Here is a 23,674-nt window from a genome sequence, read left to right on the forward strand (position 1 = left end):
AGAGTTGAAGATTCTGTAGATGGTCTTTGGTGGGCAACAGCTTTCTGGAACACTGCTCTCAGCCTTGGCCCCACGCCTGGTACAGCCTGGGCATCTGGCGCTTTTAAAACTTCCCAGGTGGGCTGGGCATGGTGGCTCACACCTATGATCCTCGCACTCTGGGAGGCTGAGACTGGTGGGTCTCTTGAGCTCAGGAGTTTGAGACCAGCCTGAGCAAGAGTGAGAAACTGTCTCTACTAAAAATAGAAAAATTAGCTGGGTATTGTGGTGGGAGCCTATACAGGAGGCTAAGGTAGGAGGATTACTTGAGCCCAGGAATTTGAGGTTGCTGCACTCTACCCAGGGTAACAGAGTGAGACTATTTCCCCTCAAAAGCTGCCCCCCAAACAATACCAACAACAACAACAAAACTCCCAGGTGATTCTAACATCCAGCCATCTTTGAGAACCGCTGTTCTGGGGGACATAGGCCTCCAGAAGTGTTGAGTACATTGAGAGAGTGGATATCTAATCCTATGCACTCAGCAATGCTGTTAATCAGGGAGAAAGCAGGGGCTGAAACCCCCCCCCCCGATCCCCCGCTGTTATGGCCATGCCAAATAGGGCTTTTAACTCCATGTAACCCTGCTGGGCCAGCATGGAAAGGGGATCCAGTGCCCCCTTCCTGAGGCTTGGACAGCTGCCAAAAGCCATGCCAGCCACCCCAGGGAACACTTGCCAAGGTGATGCGGAATGTTCTCAAGAACACACTGTTTCTACCTTCCTCTCACCACTCATTCTCTCCCCTGCTCCCTCGGAAAAGTAACATCAGAGGAAAGGTGGCCGCTTCTTCATCTCCGCAGAAGGTGCTGATGTTAGTAGCTGCTCGCTGCCCTGTGGTGCTGGTGGTACTGGTGGTGATGTGTCAAAGGCGAGCGGTGGCGCTGACCTCTGTGCCTCGGTCTCTGTGTGTTTTGCAGTACAAAATCGGACAGCTGTACATGATCAGCAAGCACAGCCACGAACAGAGCGACCGGGGAGAGGGTGTGGAGGTCGTGCAGAATGAGCCCTTCGAGGACCCTCACCACGGCAACGGGCAGTTCACTGAGAAGCGGGTGTATCTCAACAGGTGAGTCTTGGCAGCCCCCCTCCACACGGGAGCCCCTCCCGCCAGACCCCCCAGTACAACCCAGGTGGAGACAGCTGAGTGCCTGGGATAAAAAGTCACTTGGAGAGTCACCATGGCCACCATCTACAACCACCAGTGTCATTGCTTCTGAAACCAGAGTCTCCTCCTCCTGCATTCTGCAAGGTCATCCCCAACCACCTTTGCACAAGGAGGAGTTTCACCTTATCTTTCCCACCCCTTGGTGACTTATTAAGATGAAATCTGATCTTAAGATTTAAAGGACTTCATCTTCTCTCTTCTTCCAGCATGTGGGTTCTGCTGATGCATTGTAAATTGTTCAAGGTGGCAGTGTGCCTTTGGGTCTTGGCTTAGTAAGATGTAAGATTTCCATTGGCTACCGGGTGACCACTTCGGGTGTCCAACAAGGGAAATGACAAAATGAACAGTCGCTTGTGACCAAAGCGCTATGTGATGGTGAAGCTGGCTTCCATTCCTCAAGTGGACCCATCCTGCCCAAGGTGTAGAGGCTGTCTCTTCTTTTGGAAGGGGAAGGTATCAAGGATGATGATGCAATACTAATCAAAATCACTGTTTCTGCTTTGCAAAATATATTCTTTAATCTCTTACTATTTTCTCATCACTAAAGGCATAACTGATTATTAAGTCTTATCTGATCTTCTCCTCACCCTATACCCCCACTCGGTCCATCTTCTTCCATTCAATCCTTTTCTGGGTCAGAATATTTGTGGTTAGATGTCATAGTAGATACCTTTTATGGAAATTAACTGTCTGGTGGCTGGGTGCAGCGGCTCACGCTTTGTAATCCTAGTACTCTGAGAGGCGGAGGCGGGTGGATTGTCTGAGCTCACAGGTTTGAGACCAGACTGAACAAGATTGAGACCCTCACCTCTAAAAATAACTGGGTGTTATGGCAGTTACCTATAATCCTAACTACTTGGAAGGCTGAGGCAAGAGAATCGCTTGAACCCAAGAGTTTGAGGTTGCTGTGAGCTTTGATACCACTCTACCAAGGTGATAAAGTGAGACTCTGTCTCAAAAAAGAAAAGAAATTAACTGTCTGGTCAAGAAGGTGAATCTTATGTCAGCCTTTCTATGAATATACCCCAGTCGATGGCCTCTCTGACTGGCCCATGTGTGATTATCCTGAAAGTATTCCCAACTAGCTGGGAATACACTAGCTGGGCTGTGCCCCCACTTTATTCATATCCCTGTGACTATTTTGACCATTCTCAATGCCTTGCACATGGTCACACATCTCGGAAGAGAGCCATATTTGGACTCCACCATCTCACACTGGCTCTACTGTGGCAAAAGTGGACTATTCCTTCTTGGTAGGAGAACTTGGGTCCTGTCATTAGGGTGGATGGAAGTCTTGCAGTCCAGTGTCAGGACTGGGGAGTGCTTGGGCTGATTAAACCCATGCATTTTAATCTGCCCTGAGATTCAGTACCGCGGAATTCCTGAGTCACGATGAAATGCAAATGAGATTGATCCCATTCATCTATTAGAAGCTGTGCATTCCCAGGCTCTGGACCCAGTTCAGCCTCCAGCCAGCTGTGGGTTTGCAGCAGGAGCTGAGCTGCAGATCTGCCCTGGGCCTGGCTTCCTCACGGGGACGGTTTCTCAATACGCTGCTCTGGTGTTCTCAGTGTAGAGAGTGTAAATCAAATATTGAGCAGGTTTCTCCTCAGGGATCAGCTCTGTAGAGCAAAGAGAAGTGAGAGAGATGCAGGAGAATAGAAACCTATGGAAAATCCCATTTCTTGGCAGACAATTGCATTCTCCCAAGTTATTGCCTGGGGAATGCTCCCTCTGTACCAAAATCAAGAGAAATTTTAGAAACTATAACTTTTATTAAAACAGAATAACAAGTGTCCAGCTGTCCCTGTCATGCCTGCTTTATTATATCGTATTTCCATGATAGAAAGGAGAGGAATAAACATCACCAAGAGAGAAATTTATTATAAATAGAATATGTGGACTTCCAGTAAGAGTAACTAAAAAGATTAATGGGGACCCTCCCCACTTGCCAGGACAAACACAGGATGAAATATAACTATATAAAGCTGAGCTCAAAATAAAGGGAAATCCTCAGGGGCCGGACGTAAAGAGGCAAACTCAAAGCAGAGTGGAAAGCAGACCCGCCAGTGTTGAGGAAGTTGGGGGACCTCAGAGCCGCGCAGGCTCTGACGTCTACCGACTGCACAGGCCGTACTCACAGGGGACAGGAATTATGGCCCCAGGCCCACACAAATGGAGAATTGGAACTGAGAATCAGGCATAAAAATAGTTTTTGACAATCAAGGGCTAGGAGAACTTACTACGCAGACACCCGCATTGAAAGAACTGGTAAAGGATAGACTTGAAGAGAGAGGAGACTGAGCTCAGGAAGGGTAGGTATTGAGAAGTAATAGAGAACAAACTGGTAAATATCTGGGCAGACCCAAATGAGCAGAGATGGTTCAATTCTCAAATCAATCTATAGATTTTTTTTTTCAGCCTTCGTGGCATTTTCTGAGTTACTGTGTCAAGACATTTCTATTCTACACCTAGTAAATTTCACATGTACCCTTGTAAGGTGCACTGTAGGTATGATTCCACCAATTCAATCTTTAAATGTGATGCAAATCTAATTAACGTGCCAAGCGTGTTGCTTTTGTAAAAACTAGAACTGGAGTAGATAATCCTAAAATTTATATGACTAATTCTGAAAAGTTGAGATGGGAGGGACTTGCCCTCCCAGATATCATGGCTTTCCATAAAGCTATAGCAATTAAGGCAGGGGAGTACTAGACCAGAGTTAAACAAACTCATGGCACAAAACAGCCCCCAGATAGATCCATGTCGTTATTTTGCTTAGTGTTTAACAGAGCTGGCCTAAGAAATTAATGAGGAAAAGATGAATTTTTCAGTTATATGATGTTGGAATGAATGGGCTTCCAATTAGAAAAACAACTAGACCCTTATTTCATACCGTACCAAAGAAATAAATTTCACATTGACTTAAAACTTAAATGTGAAAAATATTGGGAAAAATTTGGATAAATGTCTTTATTTATTGGAGAGTAGGATAGAACTAATTAAGACATAAAGAAATGGATTGAGGGTACAAGTGAATCTTTCTAAAAGCAGAGTATGAATGTCTTAACTCAATAACTAAGAAAATGACGTGAAGGCTACGTTAACCAGTTTGATAAGAGTATTTCAAAATGTATATGAAAACACCACACTGTACCCCGTGATTGCATTAATGTACACAGCTATGATTTAATAAAAAAAATCTTTAAAAAAAAAAAAGAAACACATTCTCTTTTAATTTCAAAAAAAAAGAAATAGATTGAATAATATCACTACATTAACATTAAGAGCCTCTGCATAGCATAAGACATACACATAAAAAGTTAAAAAATAAACCTTTGCATAGCAGATAATACCAAAATTAATAGAACCATCCCTTCCTGGAAGAAAATATTTGCAGCATTCATGTAGACCAAGGCCTGGCATTCGAATATATTTTAATTACTCTTATAGATCAATTTTTTATTTTAAAAAAGACTAGATCATCTAAAGATGAGCAAGAACTTGAACATGCAGTTCAGAGAAGAGGAAATGTGAATGGCCAATGTCTGCTGTATGAGAAAAATGCCTACCCTGTTAGAAGTTAGGAAAACACAACTTAAGGCAATGGCGTGCCCTCTCACACACATCAGATTGGCAAAAGTCAAAAAGTCTGATAACACCAGGGGCCGACAAGGCTGTAGGAAGACAAACTCACTTCCAATGCTGGTAACAGGTATAAACTGATATCACCTCTTTAGAGAACCACTGACAATTAGCCAAGTTACACATAGGTCTATGTTCTGCTTTAACAAGTCTAAGTAGAAACCTAGAGAAATTCTTGCACTGTACCCTGTGCGTGTACCCAGAGACGTGTACCCAGAGATTAATGCTAACACCATTAAGTGGTCGAAAATAAGTGGAAATAATCCCAATATCTGTGAATGGGAATCCATGAGGGTATGTTCACATAATGGAAGATTCCACCGTGGTTCAGCTTCATGATCCCACATACAGTTTGATAAATTTCAAAGGCATAGCACACCATGCAATCGATAAATTGCAGCAAACAAAAATATGTGTATACATTTACATCCGTCTGTATAGTATGCTGCCTTTTATGCCAATGTCTAAGATATATGTAACATTACTGCAGTCATATATGTTGTTTACAGATAACTATCTATGTAGTGAAAGTGTCAAAACATGGGCAAGCCACCCTCTGGCTTGAGGTTACCTTCGGAGAGGGAGGGACTGAGTTAGGCTGGTAGGAAACCTTATTTTACCTGTACCTATAACATTTTATTTCTATATTCTTAAAAAAAAAAATCGAGCCAGGCACAGCACAGTGGCACATGCCTATAATCCCAGATACTTGGGAGGCTGAGGCAGGAGGATCGGTGGAGCCCAGGAGTTCAGCCTGTAGAATGTGATGATTGTGCCTGGGAATAGTCACTGCACTCCAGCCTGGGCAAAAACAAGAAAGATCATCACAAACATAAGAAAATACGAATTTGTTGAATCTGGGTGGTAATGTTAAAATTCAGGGAACTGTACACCAAAAATGGTCAGTTTTGCTGTAATTTAAAAATAAAATGAAAAGCATAAGTCCTAGGTAGTATATACATGAGTATCTGTTATCTTTCTCTCAGTTTTTTTTTATATATTTGAAATTCCCCATAATTAAATCTCATATTTTAAAAATAGGTAGAGAAATACATTGGGTGCATTAGCTACTGATTGAATAACCTAAAAGGTATAGATGATGGATAATGTCAACCAAGAGAGAAATACTGTCACTTAGTGATGTGGTGTAGAAATCCAGCCTTAATGGATTTTTTTGACAGGCTTGGGCTGGATTCGAACCTATCAGCTCCTGTGTCTGTGGCTGGCGCCCTAGCCACTTCAGCAACAGGGATTTTTTTAAACCAATATCTGGCTGTCTTGCTAGCATCCTTTCCAAAGTCTTGAGGAACTCATAGCTGGAGTGGATGGTAAATTTAAAAGACTAAATGAGAATCCAGAAAAACTTCAGTCATTTGGAATTATGGACCATTTTCTGTCAAGATGAAGTTCAATAGGGCCTAATTTGTGGTTCTCTTTTTGAATCCTAAAATACCAATTACATAAGTTAGTACAGGATGAAGGATTTATAACTTTGCAATGATATATTTGAAAGCAATAGGGTTTGGGTTGACAACTCAATATGAAGCAATTATATATATACACACACATACACAATAATAATATATATTTGTGTGTATATACATGTACACGTAATAAATATACAGCTGGAAACATTATTCTTCAACCACATCAATAAAAGTAAAGTGAAAAATTAAAAAACATGTACTTGATAATCTTGCCCAATTTTTCCACTAGTCAGAACATACCTGGGCTATTTTTATCTGTTCCTCTATAGCAGGCTTTCAAATGAATAGAGACAAAGAATTTTCAAAAACTTAAGAACCAGAAAACTCAAGTGTTAGGTGGGGAACCTACAGCTTTAAGGCCACATGTGGATGTGGCCTTCTAGGTCCTCAAGTGCACCCTTTTGACTGAATCCAAATTTTACAGAACAAATCCTTTTATTAAAAGGGGTGAAACAGAAAGATGAAGCTTCTCTGGCCTCCTTTGGTGCTTCATAAAAAAAAAAAACAAAACTGAAATCAAAAGGCCCTGGTTTCTCTACCCTACTGGGATGGAACCAAGACTCATGGGTGGGAGGCGAGGAGGAAGATTTAAATACAGGTTAAGGAAGAAGTTTCCAAGCACACAAACCATCTGAGAAGGCAACGGAGTGCCTGATAGTAGATTTTGCTGTTGCTGGGGATCGTGCAGCATTTATGGGACCCCTCCTCATCAGGGGGTGTCCTCGAGTGGATTCAAGCATCAAACAGGTGGTTGAGCATAACAGGTGGCTGAGTGAGCTGGACAACCTGGAAGATCCTTTTCAACCCTAATTTTCTGTGCTCAGACTATGTATCAGAGATTATCCTGATTCTCTGCACACAGGAGTAAGCAATGAGTCCCAGAAAGAAAGAGGTATTTTTTCAACGGGCTACATCATTTCCTAATTTAAAAAGCTCTTGTGTGGTTGGTAGAGTTTGGACACATATTTTAGAACTGACATGCCTATGATTTAGCCTGAAAGAAAGGAAAAATTGGCATGACACAACTAAGAATAAGATGAATTCTCGCAATCATCAAAAGAGGAAACCAAGGCCATTATTTGATAGTCCCAACCTGGAGCCACCACCAAGCCTTGCTGGTGAGGCTGCTTCATAATTGTATTCCATTAAATGGGTATTTATGGAAACTTTTCCAATGATGTACAACAAATTGTGCAGGTATTGAAGGGAAGCCCTGGACAATCACAACATAGTCATAGTCCTTTCTGAGCAAGGTAGGGTCCAAAGCCAGTTGGTTCCAGCATGAATGAGTCCATCTGTCCATTTGTGAGTGTCCACAGGAGTTCCTGAGAAATGGACAGGCAGTGGCTAAGATGTTCCCGGTGGCCACTTAATTTACAGAATGATCTCGTTGACTTGCGGGCTTGAATTCACAAGCTGGCAAAGTGAGTGGATTTTCTCCCTTGCATCAATCTATATGGGAAGTTAAATCACACTCAGAAACTGCCTTGTTGATGTATGACCCAAAGTAATTATTAGAGGCACCGAAAGTATTAAAAGCCTGCGTAATCTGAACCTACTCTCCAGTTAACGTGGAAATCAGAAAATTGTTCAAAGGGGAGTTAAACTCAACAATAATTTATTATCACCAAGCAAGATAAACATCCATCTATCAACAATCGGCTCACTTTGGCTGGTGTGTAAGTTGTCTAAGGGGGCTGAGTGAGACAGAGGCCAAAAAGGAGGGTTGAGGTGCTCTCAATTAATATTCCTGGTTGCCAGCAGAAGAAAATGAGTCCTAAGCAGAAAGGACATTTCATAGAAAGATGTCAGCAGCCCACAGAATTATCTGGAGGCTTAAGAACCAGCAGGAATCAAGGCAGCTCCAGAGTGCAATAGCCCAGTGATTAGAACCATCTTTAAACAGAACCAGATGGCTTCATCCTGCCCTCTCTACCCCACACCTCCACTGCCTCCGTCATCAGTGCCACAGCTGCCCTCAGTGTATCTGAATTATCCCTTTTTCTATCACTTGTTCCAAAATCCCAAGCGTTAAGTATCCCACTGGGTTCCCAGACTAAGCTCCGGGTGAGTGGGGAGAGGGCCTGCCACACTGCCTTCCCACGTCCCCACCACCAACACATGGGGGTTCCAATTCCTGCGCGTAATCACCGACACTCATCATCTGTCTTTTTGATTATAGCCTCCCCGCTGGGTGTGAAGTGGTATCTCCATTTGCATTTCTCTAATGACTAACGATGTTGAGCATCTCTTCATGTGTTCATTGGGCATTTGTGTTTCTTTGGAGAAATGTCTATTCCTTTGCCAATTTTTTAATTGGGTGTAATGTCCTTTCAAAATGCCATTCATCCTTTTAATATTATACTTGGCTCTGATTTCCAGGGACGGAAGTTTCCCCATCCTCTGGCCTTTCCTATACTATCTGACACACTGTTGAGTGCACGGTGCATCTTGGTGGCTGCCCAGGATTTTGGTATATAAGTGCTGATGCGTTAGTGTATCTCCATTGGAACTAATGCAATAGTGTGTTCGGTGGCTGTGCTTGGGACTTTGATCCAGTTCAGTTAACCAAATAAATGGTATTTCTTGGCTTGTCTTCAAAAATCCTTGTTTTAACTGCCATCCAAGGACAGCTGGTAAGATACTAATCAAACTCTGGAATAGTGACTCTAAATAAAACCTGTCATCCAGAAGCGGATGAAGGTGGGCCTTTCTTTTGTCACCTTTTATTTTCACTCTCCAATCCCTTCCCACTGAAGCACAGGAGAGGAGGGAATGGGGGGGGGGGGCTTGGAGAAAAGATGGAGGCTATTTTTAGGCTTGTTTTTCAGCCATGAAGTGTCGTGTTCTTCACCACCCCGGCTGCTGGATTAATTAGGCTGTGCTGGCAGCTGCCAGTCAGGGAGGGATGCCAGCTTCTAACGGTGATTCCACCTAATGCCTGCATTGATTTGCAGGAAGAGAACATTTTCCCAACTGGGCGGCCCTTGCCTTCCACAGCAGTCTCTCCTGGCTTCCATAAGTCATGAACCCTTTTCAATTGGGCGTTCAAAGCCACCCGCTGGTCCCTTACCTTAACAGCTTGTTGGTAGGACCTTGTTGCCATGGTTTGGGTCTCTCCTTCCCATTTCCTCTTCTCATCCTTCCCCATCAGTCCCAGATCTGCTAAGCAAATCAGTCCCATTTCCCAGATCTTCCCCCACAGTAAGCTCAGTGCACAGAACTCATGTGGCTTTGGGAGAGCCTGTTGCCCAGGTGACAGAGAAGGTGTGAAAGCCATAGATTCTCACCTAATAGCTTATTTCCATGCTATTTTAAAAAAACAAAAAGTCTTCATGGTCATGATTGACTTCTGGATATAGAGACAGTCTTCATTCATTCCAAATGTATTTACTGAACACCTGCTGTATGCCAGGCACTATTTCTAGGTGCTGGGGATGTAACAGTGGACAGAACAAAAATCTCCCCTCCCTATGGGACTTGCATTCCAGTTGGGAGGGACAATGTACCATCTCCATAATAGATAAAAATGTTATGCATTTTAGAATATGTAATCTTATAATGTTATATAATTATTTATAGTATATGTTACATTATTTATAAATAGAGGAGCTGTGCACCCACATTTTAGAAGGTGGTAAGTGCCATGGAAGATAATAAAACATGTGAGGTGCTCCCCCCCCCACCTCTCAGCCCATGCTATTCCCCTCTGTCCCCCTCCCCATACATGTGGCCCTCTGGCTACCAGGCTGCTCTCTCATCTGCTTTCTCAACAAAAGAAATCATAGAAACGGAATGTTTAGGGCTGTTCAGGGTCTTATAGCGCATCTACCCAAGTGGTTTTCCCCATTGGTTCTGCCTCACTGCTCGGGGATGATGTGGCCACACGTGACCCCTGCCTCAGGGCTTCCCAGCCACCTTACCCTGTTACTGTCCAAGCAGAGCCTTCCAAGAACCTGCATGAGCCAGGCCCCTTTTCCCAGAATCCTGACACAAACTGTCTGAGTAGAGAGGGAGATGGTGGGGTCTGTGTGTCCGAGTTCAGGGAACTCCGTTTCACCTGTGGGTGAGACCTCATCTACCCTACCTCCTGCTTGGGACAACTGTGGTCCAGACACCGCTTGCCTCTTTACTGCCCTGTAAACAAATACGTTATAAGCACAACTAACAGTCCAGCCAGGACCACCATGAAGAAGAGTAAGAAAGGAATCAGAGAGGCAGGAGAAGGAAGATAAAGACGGCAGAAATCTCTGTGTGGGGATCAGGTGTGGTAGCTCACTCCTATAATACTAGCACCCTGGAAGCCCAAGGCGGGTGGATTGCTTGAGCTCAGGAGTTCAAGACCACCCTGAGCAAGAGCAAGACACCATCACTACTAAAAATAGAAAAACTCGTGAGCATAGTGGTGGGCGCCTGTAGTCCCAGCTACTCAGGAGGCTGAGCCAAGAGGATTGCTGGAGCCCAGGAGTTTGAGGATGTTGTGAGCTATGACACCAGGGCACTCTGCCCAGGATGACAGGGTGGGACTCTGTCTAAAAAAAAAAAGGAAGAAGGAAAGAAAGAATGGAATCTCTGTATGTACAACCAGATAAGAACAATTGATTATCATCAAATACTTCGTCAAAAATCCAAAGGCGAAACAAAAGGTCAGAAGGTTTTTCATGGAATATTCAGTGGGAAATGAGGATGTGAAGGTAACGGGGTCCTGTTTAAAATGAGCTGCATTTATCTGAGCATCATCTCAGTGCAGAAAGCGCCAGGTTTGAGGTATGCTGTTTTGGAGAAAATCCCAGGACTGTCTTTTCTGCTGGGAAGGTTAAAGTCCAACATTTCCAGTTAAGGCCGTCATAATTCTGACGCCCGTTGAGAAATGAAATTAGATTCCATTTAGACCACATTTGGCCTAATGATATTCAAAATCTCTTGGAGCAAATCCCAAATGGGCATAAATTACAATGTGAGATTGGAGCGAAGGGGAATGTTGTGGTAATCTGGATTGTAAAGTGCTAGAAGCTTCTAATGGAGGGACGGTTTAGATTTTGGTTCCAGAAACTCTATGAGTCGATAAAACACTGTAACCTGAGACCAATTCAGATTATGCCTGCCCCTGGGACCTTCTCACCAGGCCAGATCAGGGGACCTTAGGGGAATATATGAGATGAGAGATGATCCCCCCAGGTTTCTAAACCTTGTTGCTGTGGACATTTGGGGCTGGGTAATTATTTGGTGTTAGGGGCTGTCCCACACATCATAGCAGTATCCTGCCCTCTACCCACTCCATGCCCCATCCCCCCATGTCGTGACAGCCAAAAGTGTCTCCAAACTTGCCAGATGTCTCATGGCAGGGGGCAAAATCTCCGTCTAGAGACAACCACTGCTCTGGGGTGACCAGCTGTCTCAGTTTGCCTAGGACTTGTAGGATTTCCTGGCATGTGGGACTTTCAGAGTTCAAACCAGAGACCTCCCAGGTAAACCGGAGGAGCTGGCTGCCTTATACATTCCATACCAAAGTTTAAAAGTAAAGAAGACAAACCTTTTGAAATGTCTTTGGGAGGCATTGACAAAGGCAGGTGGGGGAATACAAAATGGGTGTGGTGTCATTCCGTGACAGCAGGTTGCCACATTCCATAAGGCCTTTAGAGTTCTGTCTGTCTCCTCCATCAGTTCCCCTAAGCCCTGAGCCTTGGCATGATGGGCCATCGGGAGATCTGATCCTGGCCCGTGGGCCAAGATGACTTGATTCCAAATTGTGGCTCTTGTTTGACACCTGGAAGTGAGTTTTGAGTGACAGCCTTCTTCTTACAATGGGAGGCTGTGTGACAGTATACATCATGAAAGTGACAGCCACAGCAGAGACTAATTTAATGCCACTTTCTCTGCAGGCCCCCATAAATCACTGCTGCAGGGAAAAATAAATTTTACTTTTTCAGACAAATGATTCAAATAATGATGTGCTCTGGGGAAATTGGGGGCTGAGAGAAGGTCTGTTAGGCTTAAAATTACTTAAATAGCATATCATGGAACTTGTCGCAAACACCTCCTGCACCTGTCCGGGTAAATGCCAGAAGGGGCCTCCTTTCCAGACTAATTAGAAGAGGTGCATAAAATCGTACCCGCCGTCTTGGCAAAATGATCATGTTTTTTAGGCCATCTTCTTGGAAAAGGCAAATTGATTTTAGTGCTGCATATTCTGCATAAATTGGTGGATGAAACAGCTAAAATAAAGATTCTAGAATCTGGAGGCCTGATGGACCACTTATGAATAGGAAAAGTCTTAATGTGAATGGCAAATTGCCAAGGTTTTCCAGCCACCTTCCAGAATCTGATTGTTGTTTAGGAATGTGGTTCTGCTGGGAGGCTTTTAAATTGCTAGAGGGAATGAATTATGGGTCGAGGAAGAACTGGGGCCCCGGAGTGCTACTCGTGAGGAACTTAGTGCATTTGAAGTGTGCAGTGTAGACGGAGCCCCTGCCCATAGGAGCACCACGGAATGTGGCCTCTGAGGCTGTAGGAGACACGGGCACTTTGCCTAAGCCGAACGATGTCTGGTTTACTTGGGGAAGATTCTGGAGCCCGTAAAAGCACAAGAAAACCACTTCCCTGTGACTAGAAGCTGTGTCTTCCTACATACCCGTTGGCATATTGCTCTGGGGGCCAACAGGAAAGAACCCAGGGAAAGTTTTGCTTATGGCCGTTTTCCACCAGCAAGCCAGTGTGATTTTCTCTCTGCAGTGGGTTATTTTGGTTTGGTTGTTTGGTTTTTGGAGATGGGGAAGGTCTCCCTTTGTTGGCGGGGCATGAGGACAGTGGCCTGGTCATAGCTCATAACAACCTCAAACTCCTGGGCCCAAGGGAGCCTCCTGTCTCAGCCTCCCATGTAGCTGGGGACTACAGGCATGTACCCCCTTGCTCAGCTCATTTTTTGGTAGAGACGGAGTCTTGCTCTTGCTCAGGCGGGTTTTGAACTCCTGTCTTCAAGTCATCCTCCCACCTCAGCCTCCCAGAGTGCAAGGATTACAGGGGTGAGCCACCACACCCAGCCTGATTTCCTCACTCTTGGTGTCAACCTGAGCTGGGTGCCAACTTCGGTGACGGAATACGTCATTGGCAAAAGCTATAAAAACTCCTGTCGGGCAGCAGCCTCATCCTTTTGAGCAGTGTGAGCGTAGGGTAAATGAGCGGTTCCTGCGGAGAAGATTTTATAGGAGTGAAAAATTCTGCCTTAGAGCAGCAAGAATAATTGTTATGTGAATTACAGACCTGCTCTGGCTCACGACTCACTGCCTACCGGAGAGCAATGGTCCTCTCTAACGCTCCCGCCACTTTGGGGGAGCTTCGCTGCCTCTTTGTTTTAACCCCATCAACAGCCCAGGAGAGCCTTGGGTTAGGGCTGGCCCAGCCCTTGAGAATAGATATTTGTCTTTTCAAAAGCCAGGCCTGGATACTGTCACAAATGAGAGAAAGAATTTGAGATGACACGCAGGGTAACATAGTATTTTACTGGCCCTGGTTGTTCTTTTCATTCTGCGTCTAAGAGGGGTTTGGGATTTGGGGTTCTACTAGCCTGCTGTCCCACTTTCCTAGTTATATCAGCCTGAGATTCACAATTGCTTCTTGTTGCTCTTGATGGCCCACATGCAGCCCTACGGAGCCGAGAGTCTGCGTCATCACCCTGGGCCTGATCTCCGGCTAGACATGAGCCTCCCCGAGGCTTTGCTGTAGGCACCAGAATGGGAGAGAAGCGGATGGTGGCCTCTAGAAAGACATCAACCCTTGGTTATGATGCTGGGGGGGAAATACAATTATGCAGATATATTTTGAGGCATAGATACTATCATATTTTTTAAAATAATATTTAAAGAATTCTCCCGGGCCGCACTGTGCTAAAGGGTTTGCCTCTGAGGAAAAACAAAATAAAACTTCATTAGTATCTGGTTTACAAAAGACCTTGAGACTTGTGCCTTTCGAGAATTTGTTTTCTGCAAATGGCTGCCCAGGCCCTTGTTCCACAGGAGTAGCTCTGCGATTTCATTAGTTTCCTAATAAACTACAACAAACTGCCACAAACCGGGTGGCTCCCCACAAATTCATCTTGTCGCGTTTCTGGGGGCTCTGAGGGGGAGTCTGCTCCATGCCTCTCTCTCTCAGCCTCCTGGGCTTGCAGGTGCCTAACTCCCATCTCTGTCCACGTCCTCACCAGGCACTCTGCTCTGTGTGCCCCTGAGTCTCCAGTCTCTCTCTCCTTTCTCAGGTAAAGAGGCCAGTCATGGAATTAGGGCTTACCCTACACCCAGGAGGACGTCATTTGGGGATCCTTAATTATATCTGCCAAGGCGTTATTTTCAAATAAGTTCATGTTCACAGGTGGTGAAGGTGGACCTATCTTCTGGGTAGACACAATTCAACTCCCTGGAGTCATCGGGGGGCCCTTTTTGTTCCTCTTCTTAGATAACTCTACGTTGTTCCTCTCTGTTGCTTTCATCCATTTTTAAAGGGCCCTCATGTGGGTTGCTAGGCTCCAGCCTGTCATTTGTCTCTGTCCCCCACCCCCTGCCCTATTTGGGCTTAAACATCCCTTTATCCCACTTCCACCCTACCCCTCTGGGGAGACAAAGCCCAGGCTGGCCAAAAGCTCTGAACATGGAGAATCATGCCCTCGATTCTCATGTCCTTGCAAATCCAGTTGAAGAGATGAGACTTACAGACCTATGGTGTCCCAGTCTGTTGTGGGGACACACAAATATGCACAAGAAATGAGAGGACAGATGCTCGGAACTCCTCTGATGTCTCCAGCATGTTATCCAGAAAGATGTAGTAGCACGGTGAGGCTCTGAACACACTCTCATTGTTTTTTTCATTTTCTTTCTTTCTTTCCTCTTAGCAAACTGCCTAGCTGGGCCAGAGCTGTTGTCCCCAAAATATTCTATGTTACAGAGAAGGCTTGGAACTATTATCCCTACACAATTACAGGTAAGTCCCTTAGTACAACCAGTATGCCACACGTAGCAAAGACCCACGACTTTACAAGGGCCTTGTGCAAACCCTGTAATATCTCCCTCATCCTCTGTTCTTGTAATTCTGGGTCATCAGCACCGTTCCTGACACTGACACAGGGACATCAAGGAAGACCTGGGTTGGGGGGTTTGGGGGGTGGTACGGTTGCGGGGAGGCTAAGCTAAGACATTCCTCCTTCTTAAAGTGATTGTAATAAACGGCCATGGAGAAGATGAAGGTCTTTTTGTGACATTTTTAGAGGTTTTATGGTCCTTATTTTTCATCTGTTTCCTCAAAATTTCTCAAGTAATTTGCTGGTATAATTTGTCTAGGAACTGTTTTTTTTGTTTGTTTGTTTTTTGAGACAAACAGTTGTCATCCTGGGTAGAGTGCCATGGTGTCATCATAGCTCACAGCAACCTCAAATTCTTGGGCTAAAGTGATCTTCTTGTCTCAGCCTCCCAAGTAGCTGGGACTACAGGTGTCCACTACAACACCCGGCTAGTTTTTCTACATTTATTTTTATTTATTTATTTATTTTTGAGACAGAGTCTTACTATGTCGCTCTCGGTAGAGTGCTGTGGCATCACAGCTCACAGCAACCTCCTAGTTTTTCTTCTTTTAGTAGAGACAGGTTCTGGCTCTTTTTGAGGCTGGTCTCAAACTCCTGAGCTCAAGCAATCCACCCAGCTAGGCCTGCCAGAATGCTAGGATTACAGGAGTGAGCCACTGCGCCCAGCCTGCCTATGAACTTTTGGTTTGTTGTTTGCCAGCTCCCTTCACCCCCTAATTTGTATGAAAGAGTCAGTTGGGTCTCTCGGCCCCAAGCTACTTCCTTTGCTATTAAATAATATGAAAACCTAAGATCAGTTTCCCTCTTGCATGAAATGCAATGGGAATAAACTCTGTTCTGAATGCTGCCCTCAAAAGGGTGGCCACAAAGATTGAGAAGGTTTGGTTACTGCCCTCAAACACACTAAGATTAGCACTTGGACATCATCATAACAGGCTCTTATTGGTTATAAAAGCAGCTTTTCCACTCAAAAGATTTCCTTTGTGGTTAATGAAATGTTCTCCTGGAATTATGAGTCTTTAATTCTGCTTTTATAATGCCAACTCTTTGGTTTTTAATTAGCCACAAACCTCTAGGCTAATTGAATCTTGTCTTACTGTTTTTTATCTGCCCAACCACAGTAGTATTATATGAAAAAAATTTCAGTACAAACGTGGAGATGTCTAGTGTTTATGAAAGTTTAATTTTTGGAAGGTTTCTTTAGCACAGTTTTGGTAACGATAATTCATCAGTATCTGTTAATTCTGTGACTTTGTATTGCACGTAAGCATGGTCTAAATCATGATTTTCTCTCTCTCTCTTCTTCCCCCTCTTCGAATGAACACGTGGAATCAGAATACACAGTAAGTTTTATTTCATTACTTTACAGTGTTCCGTCTACGATCAGTGGGGTAATTGGAACTTTCATGGTATTACTTGTCTTATCAATGTAATGATTTTTAAAAAGAGGAATAATTCAGAATCAGAACTACTTAAAGGGAAGCTATTACAGTTATATATAATGCAATAATTTGAATGTTCTCATTTGTTCAAGAACACGAATGCTAATTTCAAGTGCCTGATAGTCACTTTATGTAATTACCTTTTGCTTGTAATTTTTAAATAGTTTGCTTTGTTGGTGATAGTTTGCTATAATAGAAGAACAATTTGCAACAATGTGATATTAAAGAGATGATAGTGGTTACTGATGGAAGGTAGGACTTGAACTCCCAGGCTTGTGTTCTGATTTGTTAGTGGAGGGCCCTGAACCTGGAAAGATACGTGTGCAAACTATTTGAATCAGAGATTTGGATGGCACAGTCTCTGTGACTTAATAAAATAATTTAATTCCTTCCTATCCTAACCCTCTAGAATTATCACGCGCGCACACACACACATACACACACACCCTGAAAAAGAAAACCTATAGTATCTCTGTGTTGTGGTATTTTCCCCAGAGGCCAACAGGTCAAGCTGTCATAACAACAACAACAACAAAATGGTTAACAGAGCCATGATAAGAATTGAGTGTCTAGGTTCTATCAACAGCCAAAGGAAAGAGAGAGATGGTGAGAGAAATGGAGGAAAGTGATTTATCATGCCCTTGGCATGAACATGGTACCTGGCATATCCGAAGTGCTTAATAAACAGCTCTTGAATGACAGAATGAATGCATAATGGATGGATAGCCCCAACACAGGCTTTAGAGTCAGGCAGGCCTGGATGTCCTCTGGCTCTGCCGCTTACTGGCCAGAGTCTCTAAGCAAGTGGTCCCTAACTGCTAGTTCTTGAACTTCATGCTGGTTTGTGAGTATGTCCTCATCTGTCCTCTGCAGAATTAGAAAACAAACAGAAATAATATTCAGAGTTTTTCATAAAATTAAATTTATTTCACCTAAAGGAGTGTTGGTAATTATGTGCCCTCATGCTTGGGTATTAAAATTTTCTATTATGAGATTATAAGAAAACCTAGAGCATCTCCTCCCCCATGTCTCCAACTTTGAAAAAAGAGGAAACTCTGGCAAAATGCACATTTAAAATTTTTGAAGTCAGCAATCCGCTGCTCTGGAGTAAGCATCTTAACTCTTTTGAACTAAATGTCCTCTTTTCTAAGAGTGGGGTAATCCTTTCTTCCTAGAGCTATCAGTAAACAGAGTCAACAATCTAATGTAGGGTTTGGAAAACATTTTCAGGAGACAGTCATATTGTAAACAACTTCTGCTTAGTGGTTCATATAGTCTCTTACTGCAAAAGCAGCCATAGATGGTATGTAAACAAATCGTCATATTCACCCAGGCAACAGGCCACATTTGGCCCCCAGACTCATTTGGGAATCCCAAATCTAATGCCAAGAAAGCTATTAGCATGTTGCCTGTAGGGAGCAGATACCCCACCCCCTAGTGCCATTGCTTCTAGCACTTGCATAATCATTGAGAGGTAGACTTTGGAATGTGTTGAATCTTGCTTCTAGTACCCATTAGCAGACCCTTTAAGCCTCCATTTCTTCCTCTGTAAGTGGGGGAAATGTATTAGCTATCTGATAAAGGATAAGTGAAGATGGTATTAAATAATCCGTGTAAAATCTTAGCACAGTGCTTGGTGCACAGTAAGTACACATTCATCATCATGTACTGTGCAATGCTGCAAGCTGCTATCACTAAAATGGAAAGTGAGGATATATCTTAGGGTCCTTTAATGCAGACTGGCGTCCAGTGATCAGACTGGAAGGTACCAGTTGTCTAGGATAGTATTTCATTTTAGCAGTATCTGCTGTTACCCTACCTCTCCCACTTCCTTGAAAATTTATGCTTGGACTTTTCATTTGAAATACAATCAATAGTTATGTGAAAAAGAAAATTCTCGTCCATGGAACTCCTCCAAGGAAGTTATTTATCTGGTGAGCTTTAGAGTTAGGTCACCTTGATTGGCCCCCAACCCAATGATACTTGTTCTTCATAAGTCCATGACAGAACCATGAAATGTGGAAGTTATAGGCAATATTAACATACAGGTAACAGAGAAATGAAGTTGGAAAAAATGTGTAATGATATTGTATTGTATTCATTTTTTAAGAATGTATGTTAAAATGCTTGGGTTCTGAAGATAGAATACAATAGAATAGAAACCATGGCTCTTGACCAAGCCCTCCCCATAGGCTGTTCAGGTTCAGGGACAGGGCTGCAGTTCCCAAAGCAGGAGACAGGAAGAGTAGGACATGGCACTCTTAGGCAGGTTACTTAATGATGTGGTGCTGGGGAGATAAGGTCAGTTTAGTAAGTAAAATATAGAATATCCTGTTAAATTTGAATTTTCAGATAAATAGTAGATAATTTTCATTATAAGGATGTGTCAAATATTGCACAAGACATACTATGCTAAAACATTGTTGTTTATCTGGCAGCCAGATGGGGGAGAAGTGGTTATGTGGCAAAACTGGTCTCAGGGACTCAAGTTCAAAACTCAGGTTATGAGAACACCAGTGGGCCAAGGGAAGGGAAGGGATAGGATGTATATCACTCAGGAGCCTATCCTGCACTTGACATGCCATAATAACTCTAAGGCCAATCAGATGCCCTGTTAGAACAACTGGAAGGTCCTTCTTTCCTCATTTAGGCTTGGACTGAGTAAGGCAGAGTTGGGGAAAAATAAATGGGAGCAGGTGAATGAATATAAAATTGTCAGGGTTTCAGGGAAGGCCTGCATTATACATAAGTGTTATGGTTGAAGTGCAAACACAGGGCTGTAGGAAGGAGATATTCTGCTGAGGAGAAATATGAGTAGATTTCTTGGAGAAAGTGGCATTTGAGCTGGACTTGAAGGGAAGTAGAACATCCCTTGCAGAAGCCCACCCTGCTTTCATCAGCTTGGGGTGCTCTAACAAAATGCCACAGATGGCGTTAAGTAACAGACATATACTTCTCATTTGGGGGAAGCAGGAAGTATAAGAGCAGGTCACTGGCTGATTCAGCTTCTGGTGAGGGCTCTCTTCCTGGCTTGCAGACAGCCACCTCCTTATAAGGGCACTAATCTTATGAGGATCTTGTCCCCATGACCTCATCTAGACCGGATTACCTCCCAAAGGTCCTACCTCCAAACACCATTTCACTGGGGCACAGGGCTTCAAAGTATATATTTTTGAAGAAATGATTCAGTCCATAGCATGCTCATTCTAGGCCGAGTGGGGAAGTGACGTTGGTGGATCCTGGCTGCCTGGAGGGTGGGTCACGGTGCTTTGATGACAGACAGGATCTAGATTTAATTCCCTGTGGGGAAATCACATTGTTCCTAGCTAGTGCCCTTTTATTTTCCATCCCAAATATAGGACAGCTTCTCTTTCCGTCTCCCCGGTGACTAGGGGATCTGGGTTTTTCTCTCTCTGGCCCCAGTGCACTCCTCCGCCTAGGCCCTTAGTGTGCATTTTGAAGCTGCCACCCCTTGACTGGGACTCAGCTGTGTTCTCACGCTCTCTGCCCACAGCAGCCCCGGGGGAAGAGCCCACCCTTCGCTCTGACTACAGGGTCTGCTCCCAGGATTTATGCCGGATGCTTTCAGCTGCCTTCATCTTTTTTCCTGTTTCAAATGCTTTTTAATTGGGCTCTTTATCCCCTGATCCTTTAATCCTAAATACCTCTTCTTGATGTCTTTCCCAAGCTCCATATTTCCTGTTCTATGCCCAAAAGCAAAACTTCCCCAATGTCAGGCTCCCAGCTAGGATCACTGCACCCTACGCTTCCTCAGAGAGGCAGTCCCTAGGACTCTAAAACCTCCAGACCAATGTCTCTTCCCAGAAAGCATTAGTCCAGAGTGCTATGTGCCTGTGCCTAGGATTCTCTGGGTCTTATTACATCTGACTGTCCAGACTAGTTCTTAGACCTCATGCTGGCCTCATTTGCAACAAACCTAGGCAAGAGAGCTTTCTTTTTAGGGCCATCTGAGGCTTCAGCACCATCACAGTTATCAAGACATAAAAGCCTTGTCCTCACTGTGAGTGACTGTGTGTGTTTAGAATTATGTAAAAATGTCCTTTGCCCAGGAAGTGGAAAAAATATCTTTAGCTTGGTTATGGGAAAAATCTTAATTATACAGTAAACAACAACACAATGACAGTTTTCCAGAGGACAGACCCTTCTAGCAGTTCTTCAGAACCAGCAGGTTCTTCTGAAGTTTGCAAAGTCAAAAAGCAAGGTGCCTGAGGAGACTGGCTGCCTTCCAAAGTTGTTGATTTTGTTTTTCTAGAGCTTAAAAAAAAAAAAAAAAAAAAAACCACCGTGCTTGAACGTCAGTAGGCAGGGTCAATTCAGCTTCAGTAGTACGGAAGGAAAAAGGAGTTTCTTGTCATTTGGAGGAATTTGAAAACTTAAGGTATAGGAAGCTGGTAACAGTGACCCAGAATATACATATTTGGCTGCCCATGACTACCCTACTCCACCCAAACTTGGTTTAATAAGAATCCGCAGAAGAGGCCATGACAAATAAGACGTGTCTTTCTGGGAGTTAGAATGGTGAGAACAAGGGCAGTGGTCAGCCGGCCCTTGCCCAGCATTTTAATTATTTAGGTGAAAGAGGTAGAAAAAGAAAATGGCAACAGACAGTGGGAAATGAAAGGGACTCTTTGAGGACACCCTCAATTAGTATTGAGCCACTGTGAGAGGTGGGATTGTTCAGGGATGGCTTAGACAAGCCGGGGAAGAGAGTAAGGCGGTTCATGGCAGAGCGTCAGGCCTCAGTCACCCAGGATGAACTCGGGTTATCAGAAGGCAGCTGAACTGTCTTGGATAGGAGTGTCACTCCCAGTTTGGGCCGTCTCAGCTTCCCCAATAATCCAAGAACTGGTGGGTGCTCTGTGTGAAGACCGATGACCTCCATTGTTCACGAGTCTCCCCTCCCCCTCCTTCCACTGAGTCCCAGCCAAGGGAGGGTAGAAGCCACTAAATTACATAACTAGGAAAGTCAGAGCAAATCCAGGAAAGAATGTGTTTATTATACCAAACCTCTAGGATTGTTTAGAAGGAAATTAGAGAACAACAATCTGGCCATTTAATCTAATATGTAAGCTAAGAATGAAAGCCCCTAAGTGTCCCTTCTTTGGGAGCATAGAGTGGGGGATTCGCTGGTTAGGAAATGACTTTATCTATACATCACAAAGAACCCTGGATAGCCAAGGCAGGTACTGTATCTCTTCTTTAGGGACCAGGGCAAAGAATCAGTCCAGCTGATGAGCCAGGCAGCAATTAGGCCAGTGGTTCTCAACCTTCCTAATGCCGTGACCCTTTAACATTTAGTTCCTCATGTTTGGAGACCCCCAACCATAAAATTATTTTTGTTGCTACTTCATAACTGTAATTTTGTTGCTGGTATGAATTGTAATGTAAATATCTGATATGCAGGATGGTCTTAGGCAACCCCTGTGAAAGGGTTGTTCGACCCCCAAAGGGGTCTCAATGCACAGGTTGAGAACCGCTGAATTAGGCACAGGACTGGACCAGACCTCACAGAAAAGATGGGGGAGATACAGGCCATGGGTTGAGACTGGTATCATGGTAGCCAGAGCCAGAACAACCACGTTCAAAAATCTTCTGGCTTCCAGAGAATTTAGATGGAAGCAGTCTAGAACTGTTTATAACTACCATTTAAGCTGGGCGCAGTGGCTCACACCTGTAATCCTAGCACCTGCAATGCAGAGGCAGGTGGATTGGTTGAACTTAGGAATTTGAGACCAGCCTGAGCAAGAGTGAGATCCCATCTACACTAAAAATAGAAAACGAGTGGACTTTGGGCACCTGTAGTCAGTCCCAGCTACTCCGGAGGCTGAGGCAAGAGAATCTCTTGTACCCAAGAGTTTGAGGTTGCTGTGAGCTAAGATGCCAGGCACTCTACCCAGGGCTCTGTCTTAAAAAAAAAAAAAAATTACATATATATATATATGCCATTTAAGATGATGCATAGCCAATTAAGTAAGAGAAGGGATACACAGAGCTAAACAGAGTTTATAATTGCAGGCCTTCTCCCTTTCCTATTCTGATATACACAGTGGCTGTCCATAGGGAGCTGTGGTCTGCCACACCTTCCACACTTGTTTGTCCATGGGACCTTGCATTTTGTAAATCCAATCTTCTAAAAGTTAGAGGAGTTCCAGAAACGTCTCTCAGCATCAGAGCCATTATGTGTCCACTGAATATGGCAGTGGATCAGTTCCATTTCAGTGGGGTAAAATGGTGTCTGAAGAGTACTGTTACCTCAATGCCAAACTTTTTTGAAGAATACCCAAGAGTAATGAAAATGTTTTTAGAATCAGGTGACATGGAACCTTCTCAAGCAAAGTCAGCTCTGTGAAGCCACCCAGCAAAGGCAGCAGTACATTAGGGTGACAGTGAGTTTTGTGCATTCAGATTTTTTTCCATTCAGAAAATGAACTGGTTGTGTGGGGGAGCCAGGTGCAGACCGCCTTATTCACAAATATGCCACATCCCTTGTGTGGGACCCAGAACTTGTCCCTACATCTCATCAACCCAGTCAGTCGGTGCCTGGTGAAGCAGAAGCCTTGGAACAGCCAGCTTTGTTTGTTCACATTTTCCCATTTCCATTTCTGTGGCTGTTCCCAAGCTCTCCTTTGTACTTCAGAGAAAATGAATTCAGCCATTTTGAGGGCAGAGAGCCGCAGATAAAACCCGCTTCCTTGCCATCACGGGGCGCAACATTTTCAAATTGTTTTGCATTTTTTTAACACCACTCAAAATGACTTTGCAGAGGGCAATCAGTGGAGAAAAATGGCTGTTTAAAGGCATGTTAA

General features: G+C 44.0%; 1 protein-coding gene across 1 annotated transcript in view; it reads left to right on the forward strand.

Annotated features, from left to right (window-relative positions):
- Nucleotides 1-23,674, forward strand: part of PITPNC1 (phosphatidylinositol transfer protein, cytoplasmic 1) — a 290,502-nt gene that overhangs the window by 146,816 nt on the left and 120,012 nt on the right. The window contains exons 2-4 of the mRNA XM_012803243.2: nt 959-1,107; nt 15,220-15,308; nt 16,741-16,748. Coding sequence (XP_012658697.2) covers nt 959-1,107; nt 15,220-15,308; nt 16,741-16,748 — 246 coding nt within the window. The remainder of the gene's footprint in view (nt 1-958; nt 1,108-15,219; nt 15,309-16,740; nt 16,749-23,674) is intronic.

Source organism: Otolemur garnettii, unplaced genomic scaffold, assembly GCF_000181295.1.
Source record: "Otolemur garnettii isolate 467f Iridium unplaced genomic scaffold, OtoGar3 scaffold00018, whole genome shotgun sequence".
In the NCBI taxonomy this organism is placed as follows: Eukaryota; Metazoa; Chordata; class Mammalia; order Primates; family Galagidae; genus Otolemur; species Otolemur garnettii.